This window comes from Neoarius graeffei, chromosome 13 (genome assembly GCF_027579695.1).
Source record: "Neoarius graeffei isolate fNeoGra1 chromosome 13, fNeoGra1.pri, whole genome shotgun sequence".
NCBI classification, from domain to species: domain Eukaryota; kingdom Metazoa; phylum Chordata; class Actinopteri; order Siluriformes; family Ariidae; genus Neoarius; species Neoarius graeffei.
Window position 1 is genome coordinate 81,852,852 of NC_083581.1, and position 24,759 is coordinate 81,877,610.

A 24,759-nucleotide genomic window follows, 5' to 3' on the forward strand; every position below is an offset into this window, starting at 1 on the left:
TGTCTCACTGAAAAGATCTGGTGCATTATAAAATTCAAAATTCAGAATGCACCAAAGTTGAACACAAACTGTTGAGCAGCTGAAATCCTACATCAAGCAAGAATGGGATAATAGTTCACATTCAAAACTACAACAATTACTCTCCTCAGTCCCCAAATGTTGAACAACTGTTGTTAAAGGAAGAGGTGATGCAATACAATGGTTAACATGTCCCTGTCCCAAGTTTTTTGAAGCGTGTTGCTGGCACCAAATTCAAAATGAGCATTTTTTTTTAGAAAACAATAACATTTCTTACTTTCAACATTTGAGATGTTGTTGATGTACTATTTTCAATGAAATATAGGAGTTTCTATGATTTGTAAATCACCACATTCTGTTTTTGCTTACAGGTTACACAGCGTCTTTTGGAAACGGGGTTGTATTAATGTCCTTGTTCTAATGCATTATCATTTGTATCATAACAGTGAATTTACAAGGGCTTGTATGGCAGATGCACTCCATAATGGAAGTCTGATATTAACCAAATTTACAACGTGCTCACTGATGCATAATCATTGATATGGTGAATTTTTTGGGGGAAAGGAGACATTTATTTAACATTTATGAAAGGTGTTTCCAGTGTCAGCACATTGTAACAGTCACAAGTTTTCAGGAGCGGAATATGCAGTTTAATAATACACTTCCGTCTGATCAGAAAAACTCTCTTCCATAACCATCAAACATAGTATGAAACAAAGGTTGCATATGCAACTACAGTTCTATGAATTTCTGATGACCACCAGAGGCAGTGTTTTAGGCACCTGGATGCCCATCATGTGTACTTTCAGATCAATTGTTTGTATCAACAATGTCACCTGTGAGCTGGGTGACATATGCCATTTGCTCTGGTGCTAAAGGTACGTTCACCCAAGACATGATCTCTTGGCAATTTTTTCGTGAGTATTCTAAATGACTGCCATGTTCTGGCAGCCATCCAAAATTCATAGAACTGTGGTTAAATACATAACCATCATTCACAAACGTCTGCTGCTCTGGCTTCCTAGCATTTCTGAACCTCTGACAGTAGGCCTCAGGGACAAGCCCATAGGCATGCAAAATGGTGGTTTTCACCACCTCATACTGCCTAGTCTGATCTATGGCCAAAGCCAAAAACACTTCTCGTGCCTTCCCCGTCAAAACACAGTGAAGTAGGAGAGGCCATACATCTTTGGGCCAGTTCAGGGTTGTGGCAACTCTTTCAAAGTGGCCAAAATCCTTCTCTGAGAAGGGTGGGACAAGACGGATGTTTTTATAGACATCAAACTGCAGCAGCGAGGAAACGAGGAGAGGCTGTTGGTGAAGGCTGGTGCTGCTTTGCCTCCAACTCAAGCTTTTTCATGGCCAGCACATGATCGTGCTCACGATCACGCTAGTCGCGCTCCATACACTGGAGATGTAATTGTTCTTCGAGTCTGCAGAGCTCCAACTCCTTCTCCCATAATGCCCTTGCCTCTCTCTCACCCTTCAATTTCTCCAACTGCAGCTGCTGGTCTGCATCCACTAATGAAGCAACTACTGCTGATGAAGCTGCTGCTACTAACCCCACTGTTTCAACTGTTTGCTCTGGGGAGTCACCTTTTTGTTCTGCTGACTCATCTTCCTTCAATATGCCTCTCTCAATTAGCTGATTTCTAACTGCTAAAAACAATGTCTCCTTTAACTTATTTTCCTGAGCAGTAATAATCAGCTCATAATGCTCAGCCACAGCCCAAAGCTGATCTTTAGTTAGAGCTGATAACTACAGAGGGCTTTACAATAAAATCTTCAGGAGACACCATGACTAAAGAAATGCTAACTCCAGGAAAGCGATAAGCAAACCTAACACCAGATCACAGCACAGCTGCTAAGCTACCTAAGAGGCTATACTATGCCCCATAGGCACAGTATCCCAGGCCTAATGCCAATATCTCATCCCAGGCCTAATGCCATTATCTCTAGCTGCTTTATCCTGTTCTACAGGGTCGCAGGCAAGCTGGAGCCTATCCCAGCTGACTACAGGTGAAAGGCGGGGTACACCCTGGACAAGTCGCCAGGTCATCACAGGGCTGACACAGACAACCATTCACACTCAGTCAATTTAGAGTCACCAGTTAACCTAACCTGCATGTCTTTGGACTGTGGAGGAAACCGGAGCACCCGGAAGAAACCCACGCGAACAGGGGAAAAGCATGCAAACTCTGCACAGAAAGGCCGTCGCCGGCCACGGGGCTCGAACCTTCTTGCTGTGAGGCGACAGCGCTAACCAGTACATCACCATGCCGCCCCCAAGAAAAAAAAAAGTGTGTATTATATATATATATATATATATATATATATATATATATATATATATATATATATATATATATATATAGCTCAGCGTAAATGAGTACACCCCCTTTGAAAAGTAACATTTTAAACAATCTCAATGAACACAAACAATTTCCAAAATGGTGACAAGATAAAGTTTAATATAACATCTGTTTAACTTATAACATGAAAGTAAGGTTAATAATATAACTTAGATTACACATTTTTTCAGTTTTACTCAAATTAGGGTGGTGCAAAAATGAGGACACCCCACAACAAAAACTACTACATCTAGTACTTTGTATGGCCTCCATGATTTTTAATGACAGCACTGTCTTCTAGGCATGGAATGAACAAGTTGGCGACATTTTGCAACATCAATCTTTTTCCATTCTTCAACAATGACCTCTTTTAGTGACTGGATGCTGGATGGAGAGTGATGCTCAATTTGTCTCTTCAGAATTCCCCAAAGAAAATTTCTTTACACCACAAAGGTGAAGGCTACAGATCAGCAAAGCTTTACTTATCAGTCAGAATACTGTAGCAAAAGGGGTACAGAAATTTAAGAAAGATGGAACTGCAACCATCTCACAGAGACGTCCAGGTCGTACCAGGGCCCATGCTGACAAAGATGAAGACTACTGGGACTCTATACTCTGGAGTGATGAGACCAAGATGAATGTTTTTGGAACTGATGGCTTCAAAACTGTATGGCATTGCAAAGGTGAGGAATACAAATAAAAATGCATGGTGCCTACAGTGAAACATGGTGGTGGCAGTGTCCTTATGTGGGGCTGCATGAGTGCTGCTGGTGTCAGGGAGCTGCATTTCATTGATGGCATCATGAATTCACAGATGTATTGCTCTATACTGAAAGAGAAGATGCTACCATCACTCTGTGCCCTTGGTCATTGTGCACTTTTCCAACATGACTAAGCACACATCTAAGGCCACTGTTGGATTTCTGAAAAAGAACAGGGTGAAAGTGATTCAGTGGCCAAGTATGTCTCCTGATCTGAACCCAACCGAATACCTATGGGGAATTCTGAAGAGACAAGTTGAGCATCACTCTCCATCCAGCATCCAGTCACTAAAAAAGAGGTCATTGTTGAAGAACGGAAAAAGATCGATGTTGCAAACCGTCACCAACTTGTTCATTCCATGCCTAGAAGACTTGGTGCGGTCATTAAAAATTACGGAGGCCATACAAAGTACTAGATGTAGTAGTTTTTGTTGTGGGGTGTACTCATTTTTGCACCACCCTAATTTGAGTAAAACTGAAAAAAATGTGTAATCCAAGTTTATATTATTAACCTTACTTTCATGTTATAAGTTAAACAGATGTTATATTAAACTTTGCCTTGTCAACATTTTGGAAGTTGTGTTCATTGAGATATTGTTTACTGTAAAATGTTATTTTTCAAAGGGGGTGTACTCATTTACGCTGAGCACTATGGAACAAAATCTCACTGACTACAAAATACTCACTTCTCCACACACAGCAGAAAGGCTACAAGCAAGCACTATCGCTACATGTAATGACCCACCAGGCCTACATTCAAATAGACAACTGCAATAGCTCACTCACTGCCCAAATCACGCAAACATTACAGCTACACCAGTACAGATTACGTTTGCAACTCACACTCATTTAACAGGCTAGGTTACTTTTACTACAAGCAAACAACAAACGGAGACCTTACCTCCTCCAAACAGTAACTTCACATAGCCTATGTGTCCGCTTGCATAGCCCAAAACCAAAGGAGATAGGCTACACAAATAACAACGAATGGCAATCAATCTGTAAATAGATCACGAACGTTCACACAGGCCAAAATACTCCACATGCATCCAAGTGAAACCGCAGATGATTGTCGAAATCCTTGAGACACAGTCCTCTGGCGTCCTGACTAATACCCCAAAACAACTAACTTGTGCCTCGCTAGCCTTATGGGGCCTGCCGACCATGGGGCGGCTGGTTAACACTAAACTCACTACAGCCAAAATAACAAAGCTGTACAAAGCATGCCCCCGACAGGAATGTAAAACTCCAGATCAGGATTACCCCTTAAAACAAACAAACAAAAAAACCTAAAATAACAAAACCAACAAACAGCACTTTGAAGGAGAGGCAAGTCTAGCTGAAGCACTCTTCCTGAACCAGAGACCAATGAGCTAATTAGCGATGTAATCAAAGACGTTCTCACCTGAATGCACACGCAAGTCTATGATCCCGTTGCAACACCTGCTAGGATCCCAGACGAGCCCCCAATTATGTTATGTCTTGTTTCAGACCACAACGTAAAAGGGACATGACAACAAGATTAAAGCAAATTATAATTTATTGAAAATTATACCAAAAACATAAATATTCAGCAATGTCAAGGGGAATGTGGGTGTGTGTAAATGGCATGATGTGGATGCAATGTGGCAGTCTGTATCAGCATGTTAGCAGATGTAAAAACAGACAAAAAGAAGTAGAAAAAGTATGAGTTAGAGTAATAAGGAGAGAGTGAGAGAGAGAAAGGTGCCAGTGCCAGGAGGAAAATCAAAGGGTGCCTACATAAACAAAGAAAAAGTGCCTAATGAGAGAGAGAAGAGAACCCCTTTTGTAACCCTGCCCCGAATACAGGTGCGCACAATAATGACATTACCCTAACCAGGCCTAGCTCTGCCCGTGCACTGACACACCAGGACCTGAAGGGGGCACAGGGGGTCATCACAAATGTCTGGAACAGGGCAAGTATGAGGTGTGATATAGAATTACCAATACATAGGTGCTGCTGTATCATAACTCTTTACAATGAAGTTGTCTGTCAAATGGCACTGTGGCCACAGACAGCATGCATTGGGTTTAAGTGCTTCAGCAGGTCACAGCACCAGGGTAGCAACAGCTGAATCTATATTGAACATGTAGTCTAGGCCATGCTCGGACATGTCCTGCATATTAACCAGCACTCTACAGTCCTTTGGGGGATGACAGAAACGTCTGAGGTCTCCCCAGCATCTCTGCAGCTCCTTGTATTATGGGGCTGAGAGTGGGACAGTGAAAGCTGCAGACTATGAGGTCTTCTTGAAAAAAAAAAAAAACCTCTGAGGAGTCACCTGGACAGGTGCTGCATCCAACCCCAGCCATGCCAAAGCCATTTTTACAGCAGGCCTGACTGACATCTGACTAGTCTCAAAACCCTTCTGTGAGTTGTAACTTGTCCCCTGGGAGTTGGGGTGGGAGGAGTGGGAACCGTCATCTGTTCCCTCATCACATCCTCCCCTGATAAATGGCTCTCTGAGGCCTAAGAGGAGAGTGAATCCCCCTCATGGGTTTCAAAGGCTGGTGACAGTATTGGAGGTAACACCTCAGGAGGCGATTGTGGTGTGGCTGTAGCAGGATCACTAGCAGGCTGTTGCACTGGGTGGTTGCAGATTGAGAAGAAGTTTCTTAATCTCAGCAAACTAAGAGACCAAGGTGTCCACCTTCTGGGCCAGGGGATCTATGTTTCTGCATTTGCCCCTGCCAGGGGCTTCTTGTGACTCGGCCCTGTGGTGCGTGTGTGAACAAGGAGACATGGTGCTGTCTCTCTGTGCAGGAAGCAGTAAAGAGTTCATTCTGCCCTCTATCTGGGCTAGCCTGGTTGACCTTGCTGCTAGGCTTATGCAGCTGCAATTCATGCATGCCAACTCAGTCAGTCCCTGCATCATGTACTCAATACCAAGGCAAGAGAAACATCTACCATGGCCCTCATCAGGTTCAAGAGGACCATGTCAATCACTGCAAGTCATAACCATGCCCTCTGTGTTGCTTTACTTGGTCTCAATTCAAACTGTGATTGACACTTTTTCATTTTTTTTCTTTGTGTGTGAAGGCTCTCCCAGATGATAGCTGGCAATAACCCAGCTATAATTTGTAGGGATTTTTTTTTATTGTAGCATGAAAAATTAATGTACCATGAAATAATTTATACGATTTATATAGTGCAGTAACAATCAGATAGACTTGCAGTGGTGCTTGAAAGTTTGTGAATCCTTTAAAATTTTCTATATTTCTGCTTAAATATGACCTAAAACATCATTGGATTTTCACACAAGTCCTAAAAGTAGATAAAGAGAACCCAGTTAAACAAATGAGAGCTTGTTTCTTAATCCATGTACTCATGCAGATGCATGGGCTGGTTTGATCTTTACTCCACTCTCTGTAGAAACTTAAAAAAAAAAATCAAGGCTTTTTGGATACTCGAGATTCACACAGTAGATGATGCCTGACATCTACATCAGCTGCAAGGCACATCTTTGAGGTTATGTACCACAATGGTCTCCTCAGCCACAACTGCCACATTGAAGACCTTCTGTGGAAAGGCATTATGTTCACCTTAATAGCCTATCAGTAGGCCGACTTGCAGCCCCGTCATTACAACATCCAGTACCTCACCATGAGCTTTGAAAAACAGAAAAAAAAAATATTGTCCATCACCACTTTTGACTACAAGTACATATTCTCTATATAACTACAGTGGTCCTTGAAAGTTTGTGAACCCTTTAGAATTTTCTATATTTCTGCATAAATATGACCTAAAACATTATCAGATTTTCACACAAGTCCTAAAAGTAGATACAGAGAACCCAGTTAAACAAATGGGACAAAAATATTATACTTGGTCATTTATTTATTGAGGAAAATGATCCAGTATTACATATTTGTGAGTGGCAAAAGGATGTGAACCTCTAGGATTAGCAGTTAATTTGAAGGTGAAATTAGAGTCAGGTGTTTTCAATCAATGGGATGACAATCAGGTGCGAGTGGGCACCCTGTTTTATTTAAAGAACAGGGATCTATCAAAGTCTGATCTTCACAACACATGTTTGTGGAAGTGTATCATGGCACGAACAAAGGAGATTTCTGAGGACCTCAGAAAAAGTTTTGTTGATGCTCATCAGACAGAAAAAGGTTACAAAACCATCTCTAAAGAGTTTTGGACTCCAGCAATCCACAGTCAGACAGATTGTGTACAAATGGAGGAAATTCAAGACCATTGTTATCCTCCCCAGGAGTGGTCGACCAACAAAGATCACTCCAAGAGCAAGGCGTGTAATAATTGGCGAGGTCACAAAGGACCCCAGGGTAACTTCTAAGCAACTGAAGGCCTCTCTCATATTGGTTAATGTTCATGAGTTCACCATCAGGAGAAGACAGAACAACAATGGTGTGCATGGCAGGGTTGCAAGGAGAAAGCCACTGCTCTCCAAAAAGAACATTGCTACTCATCTGCAGTTTGCTAAAGATCATGTGGACAAGCCAGAAGGCTATTGGAAAAATATTTTGTGGATGGATGAGACCAAAATAGAACTTTTTGGTTTTAATGAGAAGTGATATTTTTGGAGAAAGCAAAAACACTGCATTCCAGCATAAGAACCTTATCCTATCTGTGAAACATGGTGGTGGTAGTATCATGATTTGGGTCTGTTTTGCTGCATCAGGGCCAGGACGGCTTGCCACCATTGATGGAATAATGAATTCTGAATTATACCAGCGAATTCTAAAGGAAAATGTCAGGACATCTGTCCATGAACTGAATCTCAAGAGAAGGTGGGTCATGCAGCAAGACAACGACCCTCAGCACACAAGTCGTTCTACCAATGAATGGTTAAAGAAGAATAAAGTTAAACAAATAAAGTTTTGGAATGGCCAAGTCAAAGTCCTGACCTTAATCCAATCAAAATGTTGTGGAAGGACCTGAAGCGAGCAGTTCATGTGAGGAAACCCACCAACATTTCAGAGTTGATGCTGTTCTGTAAGGAGGAACGGGCTAAAATTCCTCCAAGCCGGTGTGCAGGACTGATCAACAGTTACTCGAAACATTTAGTTGCAGTTATTGCTGCACAAGGGGGGGTCACACCAGATACTGAAAACAAAGGTTCACATACTTTTGCCACTTACAGATATGTAATATTGGATCATTTTCCTCAATAAATAAATGACCAAGTATAATATTTTTGTCTCATTTATTTAACTGGGTTCTCTTTATCTACTTTTACGTCTTGTGTGAAAATCTGATGATGTTTGACGCCATATTTATGCAGAAAATTAACAAGGGTTCACAAACTTTCAAGCACCACTGTATTTGCACCACAGGGAATAAATGGAGAACTAAATCGCAGGGAAGATAAACAATCACATGTGTAGATCAAGCTGTCAGCTATGTGATAAAAAAAATGGAGAATCACCCCTTTTGTATTTCTAAATTAACTACAGTGGGGCAAAAAAGTATTTAGTCAGCCACCAATTGTGCAAGTTCTCCCACTTAAAAAGATGAGAGAGGCCTGTAATTTTCATCATAGGTACACTTCAACTATGAGAGACAGAATGGGGGGAAAGAATCCAGGAAATCACATTGTAGGATTTTTAATGAATTAATTGATAAATTCCTCGGTAAAATAAGTATTTGGTCACCTACAAACAAGCAAGATTTCTGGCTCTCACAGACCTGTAACTTCTTCTTTAAGAGGCTCCTCTGTCCTCCACTCGTTACCTGTATTAATGGCACCTGTTTGAACTCGTTATCAGTATAAAAGACACCTGTCCACAACCTCAAACAGTCACACTCCAAACTCCACTATGGCCAAGACCAAAGAGCTGTCAAAGGACACCAGAAACAAAATTGTAGACCTGCACCAGGCTGGGAAGACTGAATCTGCAATAGGTAAGCAGCTTGGTGTGAAGAAATCAACTGTGGGAGCAATTATTAGAAAATGGAAAACATACAAGACCACTGATAATCTCCCTCGATCTGGGGCTCCACGCAAGATCTCACCCCGTGGGGTCAAAATGTTCCCAAGAACGGTGAGCAAAAATCCCAGAACCACACGGGGGGACCTAGTGAATGACCTGCAGAGAGCTGGGACCAAAGTAACAAAGGCTACCATCAGTAACACACTACGCCGCCAGGGACTCAAATCCTGCAGTGCCAGACGTGTCCCCCTGCTTAAGCCAGTACATGTCCAGGCCCATCTGAAGTTTGCTAGAGAGCATTTGGATGATCCAGAAGAGGATTGGGAGAATGTCATATGGTCAGATGAAACCAAAATAGAACTTTTTGGTAAAAACTCAACTTGTCGTGTTTGGAGGAGAAAGAATGCTGAGTTGCATCCAAAGAACACCATACCTACTGTGAAGCATGGGGGTGGAAACATCATGCTTTGGGGCTGTTTTTCTGCAAAGGGACCAGGACGACTGATCCGTGTAAAGGAAAGAATGAATGGGGCCATGTATCGTGAGATTTTGAGTGAAAACCTCCTTCCACCAGCAAGGGCATTGAAGATGAAACGGTGCTGGGTCTTTCAGCATGACAATGATTCCAAACACACTGCCCGGGCAACGAAGGAGTGGCTTCGTAAGAAGCATTTCAAGGTCCTGGAGTGGCCTAGCCAGTCTCCAGATCTCAACCCCATAGAAAATCTTTGGAGGGAGTTGAAAGTCCGTGTTGCCCAGCGACAGCCCCAAAACATCACTGCTCTAGAGGAGATCTGCATGGAGGAATGGGCCAAAATACCAGCAACAGTGTGTGAAAACCTTGTGAAGACTTACAGAAAACGTTTGACCTCTGTCATTGCCAACAAAGGGTATATAACAAAGTATTGAGATGAACTTTTGTTACTGACCAAATACTTATTTTCCACCATAATTTGCAAATAAATTCTTTAAAAATCAGACAATGTGATTTTCTGGATTTTTTTTTCTCATTCTGTCTCTCATATTTGAAGTGTACCTATGATGAAAATTACAGGCCTCTCTCATCTTTTTAAGTGGGAGAACTTGCACAATTGGTGACTGACTAAATACTTTTTTGCCCCACTGTAATCCAGGCAAGTAGCTAATATAGACATGAGCAATAAACAGGAATAAAACAGGGCATTACCACCTGACTATCTAAACAAAGGCTTGTGATCTAAACCTAATCACTGGGAATCAATTCTGCTTCTCTCTAATTAAATGCTGTTCGCTAAAACTCCTGGAGGGGATTCCACATCAGTGCTTAAATTAATTACATTCAACATTAATGTTAAGACAAGTAGCACCCAATCTAAAGTTAATTCCTTGAGACTGCCAATTGCCAAATTAGAACAAACCCACTCATACAACAGTGTAGCTAACACAGTAATTTGATATATCTTCTGCTGGATAACACACCATCCAAAGCTTACTCAAAAAAAACCAAAAAAAACAGTAATGAGCATTTTCTCATTCTCTAGGATCTTATTAAACAATCTCGTTAGGAACTCCACAGCTGTCTCACCCAAACATCTCCAAGCCTCAATCGGGATACCATCTGGTCCGACTGCTTTCCCAGTCTTCATTCTTTTCATGGCTGCCCTCACCTCATCCTTACTAACCAACTCTGCTTCCTGATTTGCTGTCTCCAATGAATCTGACCTTTTCTCTCTTGGATTCTCCTCATTTAATAAATCCTCAAAGTACTCTTTCCACCTTCTTAATACACTCTGTTTGTCAGCACATTTACATCTTTCATCACTCTTACTTGCTGTACATCCCTTGCTTCCCTGTTTCTCTGCCTAGCTAGTCTGTACAGGTCTTTCTCTCCTTCTTTGGTCTCCAGTCTTTTGTACAACTCCTGGTATGCATCTGCTTTTGCCTTCGCTACTGCTCTTTTTGCCTTCTGTCTCGTCTCTCTGTATAACCGCCTGCTTTCCTCATCTCTCTGATCATCCCAATTCTTCTTTGCTAGCCTCTTCTCTTTTATAATATCCTGCACTTCTTTGGTTCACTACCATGTCTCCTTGTCTTTCTTCCTCCTTCCCGATGACCACCCTAGCACCTTCCTTGCTGCCTCTCTTACTAGTATAGCAGTAGTATCCCAGTCTTCTGGCAGACTTCCATTACCACTCAATGCTCGTCTCATTTCTTCCTTAAACTTCTTCTGATGTTCAACCTCTTTCAGTTTCCACCACTTAATCTTTGGCTCCACTATTTCATGCTTCCTCTTTTTTATTTTCAAGCTCACCCTGCACAAGATCAATGTTGTCTCGCTACACTCTCCCCTGCCATCACTTTACAGTCTCCAATCTTCTTCAGGTTACCCCTTCCGCAAAGTATGTAGTCCACATCTTCCTCCACTCTTAAACATCACCCTGTACTGCTCTTTCTTCTCAAAGTATATATTGACTATTGCCAAATTCATCCTCATTGAAAAATCAACCACCATTTGCCCTTCCACATTTCTCTCTCTTACACCATATCTGGCCATAATGTCCTCATCTCCTCTGTTTCCCTCGCCAACATGTCCATTGAAATCTGCTCCTATCAGCATGCGCTCCTCCCTCAGTATACTTTAGATTAGATTAGATTAGATTAGATTAGATTAGATTAGATTAGATTCACTTTATTCATCCCACATCGGGGAAATTGACGTGTTACAGTAGCAAGAAAATGTCAAACAGATAACAAATAAAACTGAAATAAAAATTAGACAAATGAAGGATTAAATACAGAGGGCTATTTGCATTATCTACCATGAAAAAGTATAGAAAAATTGCCTTATTGAGAGGCTCAGAAAAATTGCACATTACAGGTAGACTCTGTATATATACACACATATATGCATTATATATATATATATATATATATATATATATATATATATATATATATATATATATACACACACACACATTTTATTTATATATATATATATATATATATATATATATATATATATATATATATACAAAACCCCAATTCCAAAAAAGTTGGGACAAAGTACAAATTGTAAATAAAAACGGAATGCAATAATTTACAAATCTCAAAAACTGATATTGTATTCACAATAGAACATAGACAACATATCAAATGTCGAAAGTGAGACATTTTGAAATTTCATGCCAAATATTGGCTCATTTGAAATTTCATGACAGCAACACATCTCAAAAAAGTTGGGACAGGGGCAATAAGAGGCTGGAAAAGTTAAAGGTACAAAAAAGGAACAGCTGGAGGACCAAATTGCAACTCATTAGGTCAATTGGCAATAGGTCATTAACATGACTGGGTATAAAAAGAGCATCTTGGAGTGGCAGCGGCTCTCAGAAGTAAAGATGGGAAGAGGATCACCAATCCCCCTAATTCTGTGCCGACAAATAGTGGAGCAATATCAGAAAGGAGTTCGACAGTGTAAAATTGCAAAGGGTTTGAACATATCATCATCTACAGTGCATAATATCATCAAAAGATTCAGAGAATCTGGAAGAATCTCTGTGCGTAAGGGTCAAGGCCGGAAAACCATACTGGGTGCCCGTGATCTTCGGGCCCTTAGACGGCACTGCATCACATACAGGCATGCTTCTGTATTGGAAATCACAAAATGGGCTCAGGAATATTTCCAGAGAACATTATCTGTGAACACAATTCACCTTGCTATCCGCCATTGCCAGCTAAAACTCTATAGTTCAAAGAAGAAGCTGTATCTAAACATGATCCAGAAGCACAGACGTCTTCTCTTGGCCAAGGCTCATTTAAATTGGACTGTGGCAAAGCGGAAAACTGTTCTGTGGTCAGACGAATCAAAATTTTAAGTTCTTTATGGAAATCAGGGACGCTGTGTCATTCGGACTAAAGAGGAGAAGGACGACCCAAGTTGTTATCAGCGCTCAGTTCAGAAGCCTGCATCTCTGATGGTATGGGGTTGCATTAGTGCATGTGGCATGGGCAGCTTACACATCTGGAAAGACACCATCAATGCTGAAAGGTATATCCAGGTTCTAGAGCAACATATGCTCCCATCCAGACGACATCTCTTTCACGGAAGACCTTGCATTTTCCAACATGACAATGCCAAACCACATACTGCATCAATTACAGCATCATGGCTGCGTAGAAGAAGGGTCCGGGTACTGAACTGGCCAGCCTGCAGTCCAGATCTTTCACCCATAGAAAACATTTGGCGCATCATAACACGGAAGATACGACAAAAAAGACCTAAGACAGTTGAGCAACTAGAATCCTGCATTAGACAAGAATGGGTTAACATTCCTATCCCTAAACTTGAGCAACTTGTCTCCTCAGTCCCCAGACGTTTACAGACTGTTGTAAAGAGAAAAGGGGATGTCTCACAGTGGTAAACATCGCCTTGTCCCAACTTTTTTGAGATGTGTTGTTGTCATGAATTTTAAAATCACCTAATTTTTCTCTTTAAATGATACGTTTTCTCAGTTTAAACATTTGATATGTCATCTATGTTCTATTCTGAATAAAATATGGAATTTTGAAACTTCCACATCATTGCATTCTGTTTTTATTTACAATTTGTACTTTGTCCCAACCTTTTTGGAATCGGGGTTGTGTGTACAGTGGTGCTTGAATGTTTGTGAACCCTTTAGAATTTTCTATATTTCTGCATAAATATGACCTAAAATATCATCAGATTTTCACACAAGTCATAAAAGTAGATAAAGAGAGCCCAGTTAAACAAATGAGACAAAAATATTTTACTTGGTCATTTATTTATTGAGGAAAATGATCCAATATTACATATCTGTGAGTGGCAAAAGTATGTGAACCTCTAGGATTAGCAGTTAATTTGAAGGTGAAATTAGAGTCAGGTGTTTTCAAGCAATGGGATGACAATCAGGTGTGAGTGGGCACCCTGTTTTATTTAAAGAACAGGGATCTATCAAAGTCTGATCTTCACAACACATGTTTGTGGAAGTGCATCATGGCACAAACAAAGGAGATTTCTGAGGACCTCAGAAAAAGCGTTGTTGATGCTCATCAGGCTGGAAAAGGTTACAAAACCATCTCTAAAGAGTTTGGACTCCATCAATCCACAGTCAGACAGATTGTGTACAAATGGAGGAAATTCAAGACCATTGTTACCCTCCCCAGGAGTGGTCGACCAACAAAGATCACTCCAAGAGCAAGGCGTGTAATAGTCGGCGAGGTCACAAAGGACCCCAAGGTAACTTCTAAGCACCTGAAGACCTCTCTCACATTGGCTAATGTTAATGTTTATGAGTCCATCATCAGGAGAGCACTGAACAACAATGGTGTGCATGGCAGGATTGCAAGGAGAAAGCCATTGCTCTCCAAAAAGAACATTGCTGCCCGTCTGCAGTTTGCTAAAGATCATGTGGACAAGCCAGAAGGCTATTGGAAAAATGTTTTGTGGATGGATGAGACCAAAATAGAACTTTTTGGTTTAAATGAGAAGCGTTATGTTTGGAGAAAGGAAAACACTGCATTCCAACATAAGAACCTTATCCCATCTGTGAAACATGGTGGTGGTAGTATCATGGTTTGGGCCTGTTTTGCTGCATCTGGGCCGGGACGGCTTGCCATCATTGATGGAACGATGAATTCTGAATTATACCAGCGAATTCTAAAGGAAAATGTCAGGACATCTGTCCATGAACTGAATCTCAAGAGAAGGTGGGTCATGCAGCAAGACAACGACCCTAAGCACACAAGTCGTTCCACCAAAGAATGGTTAAAGAAGAATAAAGTTAATGTTTTGGAATGGCCAAGTCAAAGTCCTGACCTTAATCCAATCGAAATGTTGTGGAAGGACTTCAAGTGAGCAGTTCATGTGAGGAAACCCACCAACACCCCAGAGTTGAAGCTGTTCTGTATGGAGGAATGGGCTGAAATTCCTCCAAGCCAGTGTGCAGGACTGATCAACAGTTATCGGAAATGTTTAGGTGCAGTTATTGTTGCACAAGGGGGTCACACCGGATACTGAAAGCAAAGGTTCACATACTTTTGCCACTCACAGATATGTAATATTGGATCATTTTCCTCAATAAATAAATGACCAAGAATAATATTTTTGTCTCATTTGTTTAACTGGGTTCTCTTTATCTACTTTTAGGACTTGTGTGAAAATCTGATGATATTTTAGGACATATTTATGCAGAAATATAGAAAATTCTAAAGGGTTCACAAACTTTCAAGCACCACTGTATATATATATATATATATATAAAGTATGCATAAAAATAGTTTAAGGCCTATATTATTGCATATAATAATTGCATTGATGAGAGATGGCAGAGGTAGTAGTGGTGAAGTAGTGCAAATATAATGACAAACAGGTTATTGTTGCTACGTTACAAGTTGTGGGTGTTATACAGTCTGACAGCAGTAGGTATGAATGACCTGCGGTATCTCTCCTTCTTACACCGTGGGTGTAGCAGTCTACTACTAAAAGAGCTGCTTAAAGCCTCCACAGCCTCATGTAGGGGGTGAGAGGGGTTATCCATGATAGAGGTCAGCTTGGCTAACATCCTCCTCTCATCCACCACCTCAATGGAGTCCAGAGGACAGTCCAAGACTGAGCCAGCCCTTCTGACCAGTTTATTAAGTTTCTTCCTGTCCCTCTCTGAACTTCCACAGCCCCAGCAGACCACAGCATAGAAAATCGCTGATGCTACCACAGAGTCATAAAAAGTCCTAAGCAGTGTCCTGCACACACCAAAAGACCTCAGTCTTCTCACAAGGTGGAGACGACTTTGGCCCTTCTTGTACAGGACATCTGTGTTGTTAGTCCAGTCCAGTTTGTTGTTGAGGTGAACGGCCAGGTATTTGTACTCCTCCATGATCTCAATGTCCAAACCCTGGATGTTCACTGGTGAAATTTGAGGAACCGTCCTTCTGAAATCGATCACCACCTCCTTTTGTCTTGCTTGTGTTGATGCGCAGGTGGTTCAGTTCGCACCAGGTGACAAAGTTGGTGATGACCTCTCTGTACTCCAGATCATCCCCCTCTGACACATGTCCAATGATGGCTGTATCATCTGAGAACTTCTGGAGGTGGCAGCTGTCCATGTTGTAGCTGAAGTCAGATGTGTAAAGTGTAAAGAGGAAAGGAGAGAGCACTGTACCCTGTGGAGCCCCTGTGCTGCAGACTACCACATCAGACACACAGTCGCAGAGCCTCACATACTGCAGTCTGTTAATGAGGTAGTTGATGATCCATGCAGCCAGGTGGCAGTTGACACCAGCTCCCTCCAGCTTCCCCCTAAGCAGTGATGGCTGGATTGTGTTGAAAGCACTGGAGAAGTCAAAGAACATGATTCTCACAGTGTTCCCAGTGCCCTCCAGGTGCAAAAGTGACCGGTGTAGCAGGTAAATGACAGCGTCATCCACACCAATCCCTGGTCGATATGCAAACTGCAGGGGGTCCATCTCGCTGTTCACCAGGTGTCGGAGGTGGGAGAGAACAATCCTCTCCATGATCTTCATTAGGTGAGACGTTAAAGCTACTGGCCAAAAGTGGTTGAGCTCCCTGGGGTGCGCAGTCTTGGGAACTGGAACCACACATGATGTTTTCCACAGAAGTGAAACTTTCTCCAGACTGAGGCTCAGGTTGAAAATGTACAGAAGAATCCCACAGAGCTGATCTGCACAGTCTTTAAGCAGTCTGGAGTTGATACCATCAGGGCCAGAAGCTTTCCTTGTCTTGATCCTCCTCATCTCCTTCAACACCTGATCAGCTGTTATGGAGAGGCAAGGGGTGTAGCCGAGGTGTGAGTCCTGTAGAGTGAGGTCGGGGGTGGAGTGTGTGGATTGGTCTGGCAGGGATCGGAGGGGGGTGATGTGGTGTGAGGAGGGAGCTGTTGGTGTCAGAGGTATTATGGGGGGGGGGGGGGTGGAGTGATATCACAGACCAGTCAGGACTATGGTGAGTGGGGGAGGGTGGGGTGGCACAGTCAAATCTGTTGAAAAAGATATTCAACTCATTTGCCCAGTCTTGGCCCCCAGATACAGGGCCCCTCCCACTGTCCTTTGTGTGGCCAGAGATGGTTTTCAGGCCTCTCCATACCTCTCCGGTGTTGCTCCCCTTGAGGTGCTCCTCCAGCTTCCTCCTGTAGCTGTCCTTGCCTCTCCTTATCCCCCTCTTCAGCTCCCTCTGCACTCTACTCATCTCCTCCTTGTTGCCAGATTTAAAAGCCCTCTTCTTCTTGTTTAATAGGGCTTTTAGTTCAGAGGTCACCCAGGGTTTATTGTTGGGAAAACACTGTACCTTCCTGACTGGCACAGTGTTTTCAACACAGAAATTAATGTAATCTGTGATGCAGGTTGTCAGGCTATCAATGTCATCCCCGTGAGGTTCACACAACACATCCCAGTCAGTGGTGTCAAAGCAGTCCCTCAGTGCCATACTGGTCTCCTCAGACCAGCTCCTTACATACCTCTTGGTGGGTGGTTGTTTATTCACCATAGGTATGTATGTAGGGGACAAGTGAACCAGATTGTGGTCAGAATGGCCCAGCGGGGGGAGGGGTGATGAACTGCATCCTTGGTGTTCACATACATTAAATCCAAAGTTCTCTTATCTCTGGTGTGGCATTTCACATACTGAGTGAAGGTTGGGAGAGTGGAGGACAGGGAAGCATGATTGAAGTCACCGGAGATTAGTAGCAGGGACTGGGGGTGTGATGTCTGAAGCTTTGACACTGTAGTGTGTAAGAGCTCACAGGGTGCAGCAGCATCGGCCACTGGGGGGATGTACACAATTATCGCGATAATGTGCGAGAATTCCCTCGGGAGGTAATATGGCCGAATGCTAACCGCTAGCAGTTCAATGTTTTTACTGCAATACTGCTCCTTTACCCTGATGTGCCCTGGGTTACACCATCTGTCATTCACAAACATCGCTATACCCCCTCCTTTCCTCTTACCGCTCTCCTTGACTTTCCTGTCCACTCTCACGAGTTGAAATCCGTCCAGAGTGACGTGTGAGTCCGGTGAGAGTTCATTCAGCCAAGTCTCTGTGAAGCACATAAGGCTACACTCCCAGTACTCCCTCTGCAGCCTGGTTAGCACCGTTAGCTCATCCATCTTATTAGGGAGAGATCTTACATTTCCCATGATGACAGATGGTATACATGGTTTATACCGTCTTTTCTTCTCCCGGCACTTCATTCCAGCTCTGCATCCCCTTCTCCTTCTCCTTAATTCTGCGGGGATCACCGGTCTTTCCACGGGGCATACCTTGGTGTTGCGCAGTGCTAACAGCTATGTAACAATGTGTAAACAATGGAGCCGTGGCTAAAAGGGTCAGCTGATGCCAATTTAACTAGCCCCAGAAAGAAAAAGAGAAAAATACAAATGCACAGTCTCACGAGTAGTACATCCCGAGGTGCACACTTCCGACTGAGACTAGTGCAGAAAGAAACACGAAAAAAGTACAAAAACATGCCAAAACACATAAACACGCTCAGAGCTACTGCAACTAGCTGCCACTCTTGCGGTGCCATCTTTATACTTTCTACCACTTCATCCATCTTTTCCCAGAAAGACTCTTTCTCTTCATTCTCACATCCAACCTGTGGGGCATATGCACACACAACATTGATTACCACTCCTTGAATCTCCAACTTCATGCCTATCACTCTATCTGACACCCTCTTCACATCAATCACACTGTTGACCAACTCTCCCCTCAAAACAACACCAACACCATTTCTCTTTCCATTGACTCCATAATAAAACAACTTGCATCCACCTCCCGTGTTCTTGGCCTTGCTTCCTTTCCACCTTTCACCTGCACACACAAAATGTCCAACTTCCGTCTTTCCATCATACCTGCTAACTCTCTCGCTCTGCCAGTCAATGTTCCCACATTCAGTGTTCCTACCCTCAATTCTAAGCTCCTTCCCTTCCATCTTTCACACTCTCTCCTAACACGCCTCTCCCCTCTCTTTTTCCTTCTCCATTTTGGTGCAACAGTCGCATACTTTCCACCGGCACCCTGTTGACCAATGGTACCAGAGGCGACCGTTGTTAACTTGGGCCCCGACTGGTCTGGTATGGTATTCTTTTCAATCCCCATGTTAGATTTGGCACAGTTTTATGCCGGATGCCCTTCTTGATGCAACCCTCTCCAATTTATCCAGGCTTGGGACCAGCACCAAGAGTACATTTATGCACCCCCAGTGGCTGGATTCACTACTCATAGTTTAATAGTGAAACTATGAGTAGTTTAATAGTGAAACTAAAAGCATTTCCCCATGCACATTGCAACAAGAACTCACAGGACTGGGATTAAACAATTGTATCATCATGAGAAAACCACTTGATAGTGAGGCTAATCAGAAGAAAACACTTCGTTTTGCAAGGGAACATAAAGATTGGACTCTGGAGCAATGGGAACAAAAAAGTTCTTGTTGTCTGATGAGTCCAGATTTACCCTATTCCAGAGTGGTGGGCATATCAGAGTAAGAAGGGGAGTGCATGAAGCGATGCACCCATTATACAGGGATATGCTGGAGAAGACTTTACAGAATGGTTTGACGCTCGTCCCATCATCTTTAAATAATCTCATTAAAAAATTGGTTTGTTGAAACAATGCCACAATGAATGCACTGTAATCGTAGCTAAAGGTGTTTCAACAAAATATCAGCATGTGCATTTTTTTTTTTTGTCCAGGCAGTGTTTATAACAAAAAATGAAAAGATATTCTATACTTGCTTCATATCAAAGTTAATTAATCCTACAAGAGAAAATTCCACTCCAGTAAAATTCACTAAAATATTAAGACAGTCATGTTCTTTAACACAAGGAATTGCAAGAACCACATGATAACTGGCTAAATAATTTAATTTGAAAGTCATCATCTAATCATATGATTACATTTGTGTCAACATGTTGGTTAAAGAATCTAATCTGACACAGTATATGCTATAAAAAGGTAAACCTGTGACACCATATGTACTGCATAGACATAGTTTTTTGTTTGTTTGTTTGGTTGGTTGGTTGGTTGGTTGGTTGGTTTTTTGTATGTACTAAGTCATATGTAACTGATTTAAACATTCAAAACATTATATGAACAAAAACTAAAAACAAGTTTGCATTCTGTTTACAAGCTTAAATGACCACTGTAGACCCAGTTATAATAAAACAAATCACTGTCCATTCTGAGCTTATGTAAGCTCATTCATACCCTAATTATTAACTGCAAATCATCTTTCTTATGAATATCAAAACTGAAAAATCTATATTTATGGTATTTATGCTAATTGTATTTTCTTCTGATGATTCATTACTGCAGAAGCTCTACAACCTTTCCATGGAGCAGCAGGATTTCTCTGAATTTCACCCACATGATTACCAAAATGAAGGAACCAATACCACTGCCGTCTCACTGGATAAACTCTCTTTCCACAGCACAGGAGATGATCTGGACTTTCTGCAGAACTTGGGGCCAGAGTTTTTCACCCTGGATAAGATCTTTCAGCAAGGAATGAAAGAGAAAACCATGAAGTTTTAATTGTTTTTTAATATGGATGTTAGATCTCGTTGATTACTCCTTCCCATCTCTGTGTTTTAATGGATATACCATACCTCATGTCTGTCCTGATTATAAGGTTGCTCCTTGATTTTGTTGGTGATTTAGAATTTGCAAATAATCCAAATTATTATAAATATCAACAGATTGTTCACTGGTTTATTCACTGGTAGTAGGGGTGTGACTGCCATTTCTGTTGGGTGTGGGGTTTGTGGTCTTTGTATTTGGTAAGGAAGTTTAGGGAAAATAATAATCTTTTGTTTGTGTTTTTTTTTTCTCTGTAAATTAGTTCCCCAAAGAGCAGTTTTGGTTTGTTGTTTTGGTGTTGGTTCACCCTGGAGTTGACCCCAGGTTTTTGGTCTGTACAGTAATGCACAATATATACAGTCAACCACTTTAGGCAAGGCAAGGCAAGTTTATTTATATAGCACATTTCATACACAGTGGCAGTTCAATGTGCTTTACAGAAGTAATAGGAACACCTGTATACCTGCACATTTATACAGTTATCCAATGAGCCAATCATGTGGCAGCAGCACAGTGCATGAAATCATGCAGATACAGGTCATGAGCTTCACTGAATGTTCACATCAAACATTAAAATGAGGGAAAAGTGTGATATTTGTGACTTTAACGGTGGCATGGTGGTTAGAGCCAGATGGACTGCTTTGATTATTTCAGAAACTGCTGATCTCCTGAGATTTTCATACATGCATGTTGTCACATAAACGCATGTTGCACAGCTCCAGATGTTGACAGTGCGATGTTGTGCAGCATACTGACTCACAAAAGCTACTGCTCATGACTGCTGCACACGCATGACCATGCCACTCTCTATTTGTTTCCAACAGAAACAGTCTCAGAACTCTTTGATTGCACCTTGTATTGAGTGATGGGAAAGACAGGGAAGACCCTCCCAGTAACTGGAAGGGGAACTAGAAATAAAGGCAGATGGGACTAAACTAAAGTTGACAGTACAGGAATGGACAGATTTCCTAGATTATTATCCTTATCCTGGAGACTGTAATTCACCTGAACCAACATCAGGTATGGGAAATACAGAGACAGGATTTTTTTTTTTTTTTTTAACAGGGGGACCCCTTAACTGGGTCCAATGAAACAAACATGTATATTAACATTGATTTCTCAGATATTTTCCCAGTAGATTACAAAAATGTCTAATTATCAGTTAAGCTTTTGAGAAAAATAATATTTAATCATGAGAGATAGTATTTGATCCTCAATTTATTAAGCAATGTAATGCTAATCTACATTACCCTTAGCAAAAAGTAGTATACTTAAAGTTCATTTTATTAAGTATGCTTCAGTATAAGTATAGCAAGTATACTACAGACCATGTACTTTTAGTGTACTAGAAAGTATACAAATTTAATACTTTTTCGGACTAAATTGGAACAATTCAAGTTTATAAAAGTATACCACAAGTACACTCATCTATATACTATCAATGTGCTTGGTATATCCCTCTCGTATGCTTAAAGTATACCACAAGTAGACTTATTGATATACTGCCATTGTACTAGTTATATACTTCTTTAAGATTTTTGGGGGGGGCTTTTTTCACCTTTATTGGATAGGACAGTGTCAAGACAGGAAATGAGCTAGAGAGGGATCAGGAATCGAACCCGGGTCCCCAGATTTATGGTATTGTGCCTTAGTCAACTGAGCTATGACACCCCTTAGTTATAGACTTCGAATCCCTATTTTTAGTTTATTATTGTATACTTTAAGTATACTGTTATAAACGTTGGTTATTTCACTAGTTTACTTGTTATACTTTAAGTTTGCTTGGCATATTACTTGTAGCTTACTATTTATATACTGGAAATATACTCCTTAAAGTATTCTTAAAGTTTACTCATACTGTATGTACACAAGAGTGTGATGCATTTACAAAATCACAAGACAGAATGTTGAAAACAAGTTTGACATATTTTCAAACATTTCAAAAACAAAGACCTATGAAATCAAGTCCTTCCTTACTGGAGAAATTGATCAATAAAGTCAAGTCAAAAGATTTTCTGTTTTTGTGTATGATTTTAAGGTACATAAAGATAATGCAATTGAGCACACATACTATATACTGTAAAGTTTTAAACTCCAGCATTATATTATATTATATTAATATATAAATTAAATGTTAAGCATGAGTCAATGACTTGACCTTATTATGCACTTGGAGCAAAATATACTAAGTATTAGTACTTTGTGGCAGAAAAATGTAAAAAGTATACTAAAGTATAAGTTTTAGTATTAAAGTATAAGTGTAAGTCTTAGTATTAATGTACTTAGTCTTAGACTTTTGTTTATACTTTTCAGTATAAGCCAAGTATACTTCACTATATTATTCTTAAGTATATAAAATATAGTTTATAAAAAGTCAACTTCAAGTATACTTCCTCAGTTTTAGTATAAAATAAGTATACTCATAGTACACTTGAATAAACTTCTTTTTGCTAAGGGTATCTTCTGCTGAACCCAGGTGGTGAATACACAAAACAAGGAAGGACGGAATTTTCCCTACTTTGTTTGGACTCATGATGGGGACAATTTTTACCTTACACTTGTAATGAAAAATGTAAGGGATTTTGAAATCCAGCTGATAAAGAAGTAGAAAATGGTCATTCGTTACAATTAACATATGGGTGTGGCTGAGTAGCTACTATTATATCATAAATTATCTCCCAGAACAGGTTGAAGGGAGTGTGCCAAAACATGTTATCAGGAAATATGTAGTATGGTGTGTTCTGTATGGTATGTTTGATTTGTGTGTGCGCGCGCGTTTTTGACACTGCTCATACACAAATTATTCTTCGGAAAACAATTCAGTGGAACTAGATGGAGGCTTAAGAATGTTTGCATTTAAGAGTCTTTCAATTTCAGAGCTTATGAGGGACATTACTGGACTAAATAAATTTACATACACACCAATACTATCATGTGATCATGTAAACAGCATATTATTTACTTCTTATACTGTACTTATGTGATTTCAAGAATTGGTTAGTAAATTGAAAGATTTAAGAAATAGATTTATTTTATAGGAACAGTCTAGAGATAATCTAATCAGAAAAAAAGCTAAAATGATTATCATGTTAATTAGGCACTTTAAAGGCTTTTTTTTTAATACAGGTAATACAAGCCCTGTCTGAATATATTAACCATCAACTTAACAGATTTATCCTCCAAGTGCACCTGACTTTAATACCGCACTCGTTTCGAGCCACATTAGGAACAGTTAATAAGCTCCATAAAGATTTAAGTTTCCTTGTTTAAATGCTGTTCTGAATCATTGTTTTTAACCATGTCTATAAAAAAAACATGTCACAGAGTGCTTTATTCCCCTTATCCCAAAGCAATTTGGCTGCATTTTTTTTATTTTATAATGAATGGCATGTCATCAACATCAAAACAAGAAACCTCTGATCAATTAGAATTTAAACTCTGTCATATAAATGACTAGGAAAAAAACAGAAGAAACTCTGGGTGTTCATAAATTTCTGATGGGAGAGTATATTAATCATAATGACTTCATTCCGCTAACTATTCATTTATTGGCCTCTAAATTTATTTATTTATTTATTTATTTATTTATTATTATATCTGTTAGTGATACAACTATTTCAGGTTTCTTCATCATAAGTCCCTTATCATTCTTCATCAAACCAAGATACACATATCAACATTTGGTGTATTTACAGTGGGGAAACAAAATGCATTTACATTCTTGTCCGCTCTGTAAAAAAAAAAAATCCGGTTCAACTTAAGTTCAACTGCTGCCTTAAAGTCTTAAGTAAAGTCAAATCCGATTCACTCATTATTTCAGCTCATTACCTCTGCCAAGGAGGTTATGTTTTCGGTAGCATTGGTTTGTTTGTTTGTTGGTTTGTCTGTTAGCAACATTATGTAAAAAGTTATGAATGGATTGCTCTGAAATTTTTTCCAGAGGTGTGACTGGGCACAAGTAACAATCCATTAAATTTTGGCGGTGATCCGGATCACCTTCTGGATCCAGGATTTTTTTAAAGGATTCTTTATCATTGCGAGATGAGCTGCTTGGCGGTCTGCGCTCTCAGAGTGCTTTTCTAGTTTTTTATTATTTCCAGCTCATAGCACCTTC

The 24,759-nt window shown here is 40.6% G+C and overlaps 1 protein-coding gene across 8 annotated transcripts in view; it reads left to right on the forward strand.

Moving 5' to 3' along the window:
• The window catches only part of LOC132897205 (cadherin-like protein 26), a 186,880-nt gene extending 164,224 nt beyond the window's left edge, over positions 1 to 22,656 (forward strand). For all 8 annotated transcript variants that reach the window (XM_060938661.1, XM_060938663.1, XM_060938662.1 and 5 more), the window contains one exon: positions 20,382 to 22,656. In XM_060938661.1, coding sequence (XP_060794644.1) covers positions 20,382 to 20,600 — 219 coding nt within the window. In that variant the 3' untranslated portion in view covers positions 20,601 to 22,656. The remainder of the gene's footprint in view (positions 1 to 20,381) is intronic.
• Positions 22,657 to 24,759: the final 2,103 nt, after the last annotated feature.